The 12,500-nt window shown below is 40.7% G+C and overlaps 1 protein-coding gene across 2 annotated transcripts in view; it reads left to right on the forward strand.

Annotated features, from left to right (window-relative positions):
- The window catches only part of LOC143291082 (cadherin EGF LAG seven-pass G-type receptor 2-like), a 48,040-nt gene that overhangs the window by 8,014 nt on the left and 27,526 nt on the right, over nucleotides 1-12,500 (forward strand). For both annotated transcript variants that reach the window (XM_076600691.1, XM_076600692.1), the window contains 3 exons: nucleotides 7,896-8,006; nucleotides 10,307-10,502; nucleotides 12,051-12,221. In XM_076600691.1, the coding sequence (XP_076456806.1) occupies nucleotides 7,938-8,006; nucleotides 10,307-10,502; nucleotides 12,051-12,221 (436 nt within the window). In that variant the 5' untranslated portion in view covers nucleotides 7,896-7,937. The remainder of the gene's footprint in view (nucleotides 1-7,895; nucleotides 8,007-10,306; nucleotides 10,503-12,050; nucleotides 12,222-12,500) is intronic.

Here is a 12,500-nt window from a genome sequence, read left to right on the forward strand (position 1 = left end):
TAGATAGATAGAGAGAGAGAGAGAGAGAGAGAGAGAGAGAGAGAGAGAGAGAGAGAGATGAAACGGAATGTATTCCAAGAGGGTAGAGGAATAAGTAGTACTACTCGTTTACATCTAGTCCTCTGAACGAAAAGAATCTTTTTGAATATGCACAACAGACAACATCAAGACTTTCCTGACATACAGAAACGTGGACACAGAGAGAGAGAGAGAGAGAGAGAGAGAGAGAGAGAGAGAGAGAGAGAGAGAGAGAGAGAGAGAGAGAGAGAGAGAGAGATGAAACGAAATGTATTCCAAGAGGGTAGAGGAACAAGTAGTACTACTCGTTTACATCTAGCCCTCTGAACAAAAAGAATCTTTTTGAATATGCACAACAGACAACATCAAGACTTTCCTGACTTACAGAAACGTGGGCACAGAGAGAGAGAGAGAGAGAGAGAGAGATACAGAGAGAGAGACAGAGACAGACAGATGGATAGACAGACAGAGACAGATACACAAATAGATAGATAGATAGATAGATAGATAGATAGAGAGAGAGAGAGAGAGAGAGAGAGAGAGAGAGAGAGAGAGAGATGAAACGAAATGTATTCCAAGAGGGTAGAGGAATAAGTAGTACTACCCGTTTACATCTTTCCCTCTGAACGAAAAGAATCTTTTTGATTATGCACAACAGAACATCAAGACTTTCCTGACTTACAGAAACGTTGGCACAAAGAAAGAGAGAGAGAGAGAGAGAGAGAGAGAGAGAGAGAGACAGACAGACAGACAGACAGACAGACAGACAGACAGACAGACAGACAGACAGACAGACAAAGACAGATAGACATATAGATAGATAGATAGAGAGAGAGAGATACAGAGACAGATACATAGACAGAGACAGATAGACAGATAGATAGATAGAGAGAGAGAGACAGAGACAGACAGATACATAGACAGACAGAGACAGATAGACAGATAGAGAGAGAGAGAGAGATACAGAGACAGACAGATTGATAGACAGAGACAGATAGATAGATGACACAAAGAGAGAGAGAGAGAGAGAGAGAGAGAGAGAGAGAGAGAGAGACAGACAGACAGACAGACAGAGACAGAGACAGAGAGAGACGCGGGGTGCAGGAAGGTTTAAATGTCAGGCTATTTGCCAATACAATGGAGTGAGTGTGCGAAAATATGAAACTACCAGAATAATATTCACAATTGTTAAGATGGAATCGCATTCACCACATTCTGCCCTATTTTTAGAGCTTTGAATACAAAAAGAGACAGTTTATAAACATTTTTTTCTTTCACACTGGCAAACAATAATGGAAGTTTAACTCTCTCCATACGAACGGCGAAAGAGACGACGTTAACAGCGTTTCAGCCCAATTACCATCATCGAAATATTGCAAGCGGAAGGCTCTTATACTGAAGAGGTGAATGTTGACAAAGAATACCACAATTCTGACGACGGAAGCTAAAGGTTGGGTCACTCAGACACCCACTGGACATCGGAGGGGTCTGTGTAGAGGAGAAGAGAGGACTGGCCGTACTGAGTGAGTTAAACATGAATGGTTGACTGCAAAACTTCATCTTTCTGAATAGTTTCATATTTATGGCAAGTTAACAAACAAAAAAATGAAGTTCTGTTTCTGAGACATTGTCACATAAAGGACAGTTTATGCTTCTGTTCACATCATGTTTGTACTGTAAAAATGACAATTCAGTGGAGACGCTCCAATCCTGAATCTCGAAAAACAAAACAAACAAAACAAAAAACCCCGAAAACAACAACACCAGAAACGTTTACATCCTTTGACGTTGACAGTTTGAAGTATATGACAACTTGGTGAAAAAGATTGTTAAAAGAAGCGTAGAAATCGTAGAATGTAGAGTATGTGAATCTAAACTAGCATGCCAATCTTGTTTAACTCTCTCCATACGAACGGCGAAAGCGACGACGCTAACAGCGTTTCACCCCAATTACCATCATCAAAATATTGGAAGCGGAAGGCTCTTATACTGAAGAGGTGAATGTTGACAAAGAATACCACAATTCTGACGACGGAAGCTAAAGGTTGGGTCATTCAGACACCCACTGGACATCCGAGGGATCTGTGTAGAGGAGAAGAGAGGACTGGCCGTACTGAGTGAGTTAAAGCAGTTGATAAGTCTCTGTTTCACAGCCGTTAGAAGCATTTCCGAGTTACCAACCCACTAAGATTCCAAAACTTCTCCAAACCTAAATATGTACAAAATATTTCGAACTGTACACGACCAGGTCACATAAATCTGGTTCTGCAGTTTCAGAAGCATAATTATCACAAGCTTTCTTAGGTATCTACTGTTGTCCATTTGCACATCTCGAAACCAGAATTCCACGCATTTTACATGTGCTGTAATATGTAAAGAATACTCTGCAGTTTCCCCATATATTGAGTGTTTTAAGAGAGAGAACGAACAAACCAACTTTTTTTTAACCCTTTCACCGCCAGTCAATTCTGAGTACAAAATTCCCTTGTGGTATAAACACAGAAAAGACAGTGGCTAAGAATAGCTGGGGATTCCCTCTGCGATATATAGAAAATATGGCCTATCCTACCACCGAACATTACGAGCAGTAGGTTCATGGATAACAGACCAATGAATGGTCACCTTTCAGTGACACGGGTCCTCTACCACGCCTGTGCATAAATGCGAGCTTGGCGGTGAAAGGGTTAATGAGGGAAGTGGAATAAGCGTGCACATGCTTTTTTACATCCAGCCCTCAGGGCAAAGAGAAATGAAATCAAAATACTCGAAAGGTTATAGAAGTAAACGCATGACATTCAAATACACTCAAATACACAGTAAACATTTAAAGGTACATAATCATAATGCAATGACAAAAATGTATATATATATAATAATATAAAAGTGCAGCATGAGAGTGAGAAAGATGTTGATGATGATGATAATGGTAATGATGATGATGGTGATGACGATGGCGATGATGAAGTACGCACATGGCATTCAGATACACACAAATACATACGCAAACATTCAAATGTAAATGGTGATTATGCCTGTAGTTGAAGACAGACTGAAACAAAAAGACAAAACAAGATGATGAGAAAATTTCGAACAAATTCGAGAGAGAGAGAGAGAGAGAGAGACAGACAGACAGACAGACAGACAGACAGACAGACAGACAGAGAGGATTCAGGCGACTTTTCTCCAGACTAGAATCAGTTGACAAATAAAAAGCTTAATTTATGAGTGTGCTGTCACCCTTGTTATAGGCCGTTTTACGAGAGTGTGCATATAGATTGGCTACTTCTTCAAGTTAGGGCTCTGTTCTAATTGTTATTTTATCTTATGTCGTTTTATCTTATTTTACTTTACTATTCTTTACAATACTTTAGTGTTATGTTTTCATTCGTCTCTATCTCTGTGTGTGTGTGTGTGTGTGTGTGTGTGTGTGTGTGTGTGTGTGTGTGTGTGTGTGCCAAGTCGGGGTTCAAATTAACTGGTAGTAGTATTGAATCTTCTTCTTTTCGTGGGCTGCAACTCCTACGTTCACTCGTACGTACACGACTGGGCTTTTACGTGTATGACCGTTTTTACCCCCTCCTTGTAGAACAGCCATACTCCGTTTTCGGGTGTGTTCATGTTGGGTATATTCTTGTTTCCATATCCCACCGAACGCTGACATGGATTACAGGATCTTTAATGTGCGTATTTGATCTTCTGCTTGCGTATACACACGAAGGGGGTTCAGGCACAGGCAGGTCTGTACATATGTTGACCTGGGAGATCGGAAAAAATCTCCACCCTTTACCCACCAGGCGCCGTTACCGAGATTAGAATCCGGGACCCTCAGATTGAAAGTCCTACGCTTTAACCACTCGGCTATTGTACCTGTCTGTATTGAATCTAATAACTGAACTGTTCCTTTTCTCCTTGTGAAAAGGTTACCCACCAATGAGGACTTAGTTGGGGGGTTTTTCTGTTGTTTTTTGTTTTGTTTTGTTTTGTTTTCAAAAGCCTCCATTGTCGTGTTTAACCCTTTCACCGCCAAGCTCGCATTTATGCACAGGCGTGGTAGAGGACCCATGTCACTGAAAGGTGACCATTCATTGGTCTGTTATCCATGAACCTACTGCTCTTAATGTTCGGTGGTAGGATAGACCATAATTTTCTCGACATCGCAGGGGGAATCCCCAGCTATTCTTAGCCACTGTCTTTTCTGTGTTTATAGCACAAGGGAATTTTGTACTATGAATTGACTGGCGGTGAAAGGGTTAAGATGTGGAGAGCTGATAGTCCTATAAACAGTGATAGACTGAATTAGTTTTTCTCTCAAACCCATGAACATTTGAGAGAATTCTACATTTTTTTCATACAGTACTACATAATTTATGGTTGGCAATGATTTTCCGTACTATAGCAATGTTTGTATTGTAACAGTTATCTCTCGCATTGTAACAGTGATTTTCTGTAACCATGAACTTTTGTACTGTAACAGTGATCTTCTGTACTGTAACAGTGATCTTCTGTATTGTAACAGTGATTTTCTGTAACCATGAACTTTTGTACTGTAACAGTGATCTTCTGTATTGTAACAGTGATCTTCTGTACTGTAACAGTGATCTTCTGTACTGTAACAGTGATCTTCTGTACTGTAACAGTGATCTGCTGTATTGTAACCACGATCACCTATCTGTATTGTAACTGTGATTTTCTGTTTTGTGACAGTGACCATCTGTAATGTAACAATGATCTTCTTTATTGTAACTGTGGTTTTCCGTGTTATATTGTAACTGTGATCTTCTGTATTGTAACAGTGATCTTCTGAATTGTAACAGTGATCTTCTGTATTGTAACTGTGATCTTCTGAATTGTAACAGAGATCTCCTGTATTGTAACAGAGATCTTCTGTATTGTAACCCTGCATTGTAACTGTGATCTTCTATATTGTAACAGCGATCTTCTGCATTGTAACAGTGATCTTCTGCATTGTAACCCTGTATTGTAACTGTGATCTTCTGTATTGTAACAGTGATCTTCTCTATTGTAACCCTGCATTGTAACTGTGATCTTCTGAATTGTAACCCTGCATTGTAACTGTGATCTTCTGAATTGTAACCCTGCATTGTAACTGTGATCTTCTGAATTGTAACCCTGCATTGTAACTGTGATCTTCTGAATTGTAACCCTGCATTGTAACAGTGATCTTCTGAATTGTAACCCTGCATTGTAACTGTGATCTTCTGAATTGTAACCCTGCATTGTAACAGTGATCTTCTGAATTGTAACCCTGCATTGTAACAGCGATCTTCTGAATTGTAACCCTGCATTGTAACTGTGATCTTCTGAATTGTAACCCTGCATTGTAACTGTGATCTTCTGAATTGTAACCCTGCATTGTAACAGTGATCTTCTGAATTGTAACAGTGATCTTCTGTATTGTAACCCTGCATTGTAACTGTGATCTTCTGTATTGTAACAGTGATCTTCTGAATTGTAACCCTGCATTGTAACTGTGATCTTCTGTATTGTAACTGTGATCTTCTGAATTGTAACCCTGCATTGTAACTGTGATCTTCTGAATTGTAACAGTGATCTTCTGTATTGTAACCCTGCATTGTAACTGTGATCTTCTGTATTGTAACAGTGATCTTCTGAATTGTAACCCTGCATTGTAACAGTGATCTCCCGTATTGTAACAGTGATCTCCTGTATTGTAACAGTGATCTCCTGCATTGTAACAGTGATCTTCTGAATTGTAACCCTGCATTGTAACAGTTCTGTATTGTAACAGTGATCTCCTGCATTGTAACAGTGATCTCCTGTATTGTAACAGTGATCTTCTGAATTGTAACAGTGATCTTCTGTATTGTAACTGTGATCTTCTGAATTGTAACCCTGCATTGTAACAGCGATCTTCTATATGTATTGTAACAGTGATCTTCTGTATTGTAACCCTGCATTGTAACAGTGATCTTCTGAATTGTAACCCTGCATTGTAACAGTGATCTTCTGAATTGTAACCCTGCATTGTAACAGTGATCTTCTGAATTGTAACCCTGCATTGTAACAGTGATCTTCTGAATTGTAACCCTGCATTGTAACAGTGATCTTCTGAATTGTAACCCTGCATTGTAACTGTGATCTTCTGAATTGTAACCCTGCATTGTAACTGTGATCTTCTGAATTGTAACAGAGATCTCCTGCATTGTAACAGTGATCTTCTGAATTGTAACAGTGATCTCCTGTATTGTAACAGTGATCTTCTGAATTGTAACAGTGATCTCCTGCATTGTAACAGCGATCTTCTGAATTGTAACCCTGCATTGTAACAGCGATCTTCTATATTTATTGTAACAGTGATCTCCTGCATTGTAACAGTGATCTTCTGAATTGTAACCCTGCATTGTAACAGCGATCTTCTTACACCGAGTTTGTGATGTTCTGTATTGTAATTTTTATTTTCTGCACTGTTGTTGTTGTTGTTGTTGTTGTTGTTTTTCACTGTGACTGTGACCTATTTTCACTGCGACCATTACTAAAAGAGACCCTCCCATCGGGGGTGAAGAACAGAAAGGAGGAGTCTGTGCTGTGCAGACTGCGTGCGGGGCACACTTTTTTCTTAATTTTTTTTTTTTAATTTTTTTTTTTACTCATTCTTACTTGTTGAAGGGGGAAGAGGCCCCTCGATGTATTCCCTGTGATGAGCCTCTCACCGTGAAACACGTGCTCCTTGACTGTTGGGATCTGCATGACGTTAGACACAAGACATTACACGGCGGTTTCTCTGAAGACTTTGTTTCGTGATGTCCCTCCGTGGACGCTGATGGACTTCTTGAAAGAAGTGAACATTTTAATTTGAAGGTTTTAAACTATGTAAGTTGTTTGTTTTGTTTTTAACTTTGAGTGGAAAGCTTAAAGCGGTGACTTTTTTTCTTTTTTTTTTTCTTTTTTTTTTTACCCTTGTAGTAGGTATTAACGTGGCGATAGCCTTGAGACGGCCTTAGTGGTCGGCGAGGCTCTAAGCACTACAATTTGATTTGATCTACTGGCACTGTGAATTGTTATGTGTTCATGTTTGTAACAGTGACGCCAACGTAAAACTCTGTAGCTGTGACATGATGTGCAGGATATGATGTTTGTAACAGTGACGCCAACGTAAAACTCTGTAGATGTGATGTGATATGATGTGCAGGATATGATGTTTGTAACAGTGACGCCAACGTAAAACTCTGTAGCTGTGATGTGATATGATGTGCAGGATATGATGTTTGTAACAGTGACGCCAACGTAAAACTCTGTAGCTGTGATGTGATATGATGTGCAGGATATGATGTTTGTAACAGTGACGCCAACGTAAAACTCTGTAGCTGTGATGTGATATGATGTGCAGGATATGATGTTTGTAACAGTGACGCCAACGTAAAACTCTGTAGCTGTGATGTGATATGATGTGCAGGATATGATGTTTGTAACAGTGACGCCAACGTAAAACTCTGTAGCTGTGATGTGATATGATGTGCAGGATATGATGTTTGTAACAGTGACGCCAACGTAAAACTCTGTAGCTGTGATATGATGTGCAGGATATGATGTTTGTAACAGTGACGCCAACGTAAAACTCTGTAGCTGTGACATGATGTGCAGGATATGATGTTTGTAACAGTGACGCCAACGTAAAACTCTGTAGCTGTGATGTGATATGATGTGCAGGATATGATGTTTGTAACAGTGACGCCAACGTAAAACTCTGTAGCTGTGACATGATGTGCAGGATATGATGTTTGTAACAGTGACGCCAACGTAAAACTCTGTAGCTGTGATATGATGTGCAGGATATGATGTTTGTAACAGTGACGCCAACGTAAAACTCTGTAGCTGTGATGTGATATGATGTGCAGGATATGAAACGTGAGAGAGAGCTGTGATACTGACACAACAACATGCATTGGTGTGTGGTCACCATTTTGCTCACTGCGGTGCTGGTGAACTACCGTGCTTCAGCAGCGGTCGTGAGTGCTTCGTCTCATGTTTTGTGTGTGTGTGTGTCTGTGTGTGTGTGTCCGTGGTAAATTTTAACATTGACATTTTCTCTGCAAATACTTTGTCAGTTGACACCAAATTAGGCATAAAAATAGGAACAATTCAGTTCTTTCCAGTCATCTTGTTCAAAACAATATTGCACTTCTGGGATGGGCACAATTTTTTTTTTAAAATGAAGCCTAATTATATGCAAACTGCATTTACTGTTATATTTATATTTTTTGTATTCTCTAAACTTGGCACTTTGATCTGATATTCTGACTCAACAACAAGAGCAGTCATTATTATAATTTTTTGTTCAAACAGGAACTTCTTTTGCTAAGCATGGAAGTTTTATTTATTTTGCAAACGTTTTGGTGCAGATAGTAAAAAAGGGAAATTACTCTGTAATTAATGCTAGGTGACTTAATTTGCTTTAAAACGATCTTTCTCATCTTAAACATTACATTTTGAAATTATACTCAATACATAAAAAGCTTGGATTTTTTTTTAAAGTGTATCACAAGTGAGTCTTGAAAGCCTTGCCTCTCTTGTTTCTTTTGTCGTACTGTAACTGTAACTGCACGCATGCGCGTAGGCACACACAAGTATCAGTATCAGTATCAAGGAGGCGTCACTGCGTTCGGTCAAATCTATATACGCTACACCACATCTGCCAAGCGGATGCCTGACCAGCAGTGTAATCCAACGCGCTTAGTCAGGCCTTGAGGGAAAAAAATATATAAATTTTTTTTTTTGAAATAGAGCAGTCAACAAATACAATAATAACTGTTACATGTGATCACATTTAAAGGATGGGTATAAAATATGATACTAAAGTCAAACATAGACAAACATACAGTGATCACATTTAAAGGATGGGCATAAAATATGATACAAAAATCAAACCTAGACATAATTATAATGACAATGTGCTCTTCAGCAGTGTTTTGATTAAATTGAGATGTCCTATCACCCACGCATATAGAATATAATTGTAGCATACATATTATAGAATCACATAATTCATTAATGTTGTTTAAAATCTTGATAGAAAAAAACAAAACAAAAAACAACAACAACAAACAAACTGCATTATGCTAATTGTGTTTGCTTTTAATTTCGAGACGCAAAACAAAACGTTTGCCTGAAGGTAGAAGCTTATGATAGTTTGTCAGAATATGGCTCCTGTGGCTTGCAATGCACGTGGCTTTGTGTCGAACTCTGACACACCCTTACACCGCAAATGTCGCATTTCAGCATCAGCCTGACAGAGCGCCGTGTGGCTGCAATGTGACAAAATTTAAGTCTTGCTGTGCTTGTGCCCCAGCGTTGATGCTTCTCGTTCTCTCTCTATTGGCTTCTTCCTCCACCACTCGTTTATTATTCATTTTCTTCACTTTATTTATATCTCAGCTTAGGTTTGTTCAAAACTCATGTATGTTCACGTCTTCTAGTTATGATGACATCCGTCACATATTCAGTATGTACATGTGTCAGGACAGGACTTTATATAAGATTTTCTTGTTGTCCTATTCATCGATATCTGTGTTGTATTGTGGCATGTTCCAAATAAAATACTGTTTAAACCAAATGTGACAAAATCAGGGTCGGTTATCCACGAACCTATTGCTCTTGATTTTTGGAGGTAGAAAAGGCCATGTTTTGCAGACGTCACAGGCTCTGTTCCTTAGTACGTATCTGAACTTTTCCATATGCAGGCAACTGTTTCCTCCAGGACCTCTGTCGACACCAGAGTTTTTCAGCTTCCTAATTCCACACGCTAACAGCATGGCCAACGAGCCTTTTCTTTTTCAGCAGCTAAGCTCTGGAACTCTCTACCATACTCTCTCCGACACAGTCAGTCTCTGGAGCCTTTCAGGTCAGGCCTGAAAACATACCTCTTTACACATTGCTAGGATTATTAAGGCCTATCCCTTTCTGCTATCTAAGAACGTGTTTTGTTTTTTTTCCATCCAGACTGATTACTTGATTGTGATGTCTGCACGAGGGAAAAGAGAGGGAGTGTGGAAGCGGTTGCCTGTGTGTGTGTGTGTGTGTGTGTGTGTGTGTGTGTGTGTGTGTGATGTTGTTACATGTTGTTACTTTTTTATGTTTTACACCATACCATGTTATTGTTTCTTTAGCATCACACTTTGCTGTTACAGTAAAGCGCCTTGAGTAACAAATGAATGGTCACCTTTCAGTGACATGAGTCTTCTACCACGCCTGTGCATAAAATATGCGAGTTTGGCGGTGAAAGAGTTAATTAATTAATGTTTTCCCACAGCCGAGTTACACAAACTCAACCTTCGTGGTGACGTTGTATGAACGCGAACACACGCAGAAGACGCTGGCCAACTTCCACTGCACGGACACGGACCCAGGCGACACCCCAGTGGTCAGTCTGACATCAGTGACCCCCGGCTCACCCTGCGGATCGTGCTTCGTGGTCTATCCCGCCTCCCAGTGTGCTGCTCCTGGAGGTCGGTGGTCGCTTGTCCCCTTGCTGGATTGAAGATTGTGGCTTGTTTTGATGAGTTGCTAGTCGTCTCTTTTTGTGTCTCCGCGTTTCTTATCTCCCTTCTGTTTTTCCTTTCTCTTGTGTGTGTGTGTGTGTGTGTGTGTGTGTGTGTGTGTGTGTGTGTGTGTGTGTGTGTTTGTTTGTTTTTTTGTTTTTTTTAGCGTCCAGATTTCTTCTTCTGTGTGTGTGTGTGTGTGTGTGTGTGTGTGTGTGTGTGTGTGTGTGTGTCTCAACTGAACTATCTCTCCTGTGTGTGTGTGTGTGTGTGTGTGTGTGTGTGTGTGTCTCTACTCAACTATCTCTCCGCGTGTGTGTGTGTGTGTGCGTTTGTGTGTGTGTGTGTGTGTGTGTGTGTGTGTGTGTGTGTGTGTGTGTGTGTGGAGAGGGGGTGGGGGGTGGGGGCGGGAATAATCCAAAATTAGTACCATGGCTCCAAATTCACTGACAACACGATTCGTTGAATGACTAAAAAAAAAAAACAAATAAAAAAAAAAATAATTAGCGTAAGAAGCAACACACCAATTCAAGTGGAACTATGTGACATCTATGTCTACCCTCTGACGTGAATTCGTGTATGTGCATGCGCGTGTGTATGCAGGACGCTTCCACTTAGAAAAAAAAAAAAAAAAATCTGAGGGCTTGTGTTCGAATCCCTCACTCGCCAGACTTTCCTCTCTCACCGCTGGACCTTGGGCGGGACGCTAGTCTTTCGGATGAGACGATAAACCTTGGTATACCTACCGTGTGCAGCATACAGCATGTGGAGTGATGGCCTAGAGGTAACGCGTCCGCCTAGGAAGCGAGAGAATCTGAGCGCGCTGGTTCGAATCACGGCTCAGCCGCCGATATTTTCTCCCCCTCCACTAGACCTTGAGTGGTGGTCTGGACGCTAGTCATTCGGATGAGACGATAAACCGAGGTCCCGTGTGCAGCATGCACTTAGCGCATGTAAATGAACCCACGGCAACAAAAGGGTTGTTCCTGGCAAAATTCTGTAGAAAAATCTACATCGATAGAAAAAACAAATAAAACTGCACGCAGGGAAAAAACAACAACAACAAAAAAAAAGGGTGGCGCTGTAGTGTAGCGACGGGCTCTCCCTGGGGAGAGCAGCCCGAATTTCACACAGAGAAAGCTGTTGTGATAAAAAGAAATACAAATTCAGATACACTAATCATACGGAAATACAAAAACAACAACAACAACAAAAAACAAAACAAATCAAAAAAAAAAAAAAAAAAACCCAACAAAAAAACCCCGAAACAAAACAAAAAACAACAAAACAAGAAGTGTGGCAACAATTAAATGGGTTCTTCCTGGCAACACTCTAAAGAAAAATAACACTAATGTACAGTGTGTGTGTGTGTGTGTGTGTGTGTGCAAATGACCCCGTCTTTGCAAAGCGCTTACAGCTTAGTCTCTGACCAGTGTATCAATGATGATAATGCGAACGAAAATACGAAGAACAAAACTAGCCACCCACTGACCAGCCCTGCCATGTCTGTTTCAGTGAACTTCTGCCTCAAGTTCATACCTGGTGTTGGCACTCTCAATTACCAGGCTGCGTCACAGTATGACATCATTGTCACGTGCACTGACGGAATCAATGACGTCAATGCCACTGTCGACGTTCGTCTGACGCTGAACACCCCTCCTCACTTTGACCCGAACCAGTTTGTTGGTGTGTGTGTGTGTGTGTGTGTGTGTGTGGTGTGTGTGTGTGTGTGTGTGTGTCTGTGTGTGTGTGTGTTTGTGTGTGTGTCTGTGTGTGGTGTGTGTGTGTGTGGTGTGTGTGTGTGTGTGTGTGTGTGTGTGTGTGTGTGTGTGGTGTGTGTATGTGTGTGTTTGTTTGTCCGTGAGCGTGCGCGCTTATGTGTTTATTTGCGTGCAAGTGCGTCTGAGTGAATGCGTGTGTGCGTGTGTATGTGTGTTGTATGTGTGTGTGCGAGCCCGTGCGTGT

The sequence above is a fragment of the Babylonia areolata genome, chromosome 16 (assembly GCF_041734735.1).
Source record: "Babylonia areolata isolate BAREFJ2019XMU chromosome 16, ASM4173473v1, whole genome shotgun sequence".
Taxonomy (NCBI): domain Eukaryota; kingdom Metazoa; phylum Mollusca; class Gastropoda; order Neogastropoda; family Buccinidae; genus Babylonia; species Babylonia areolata.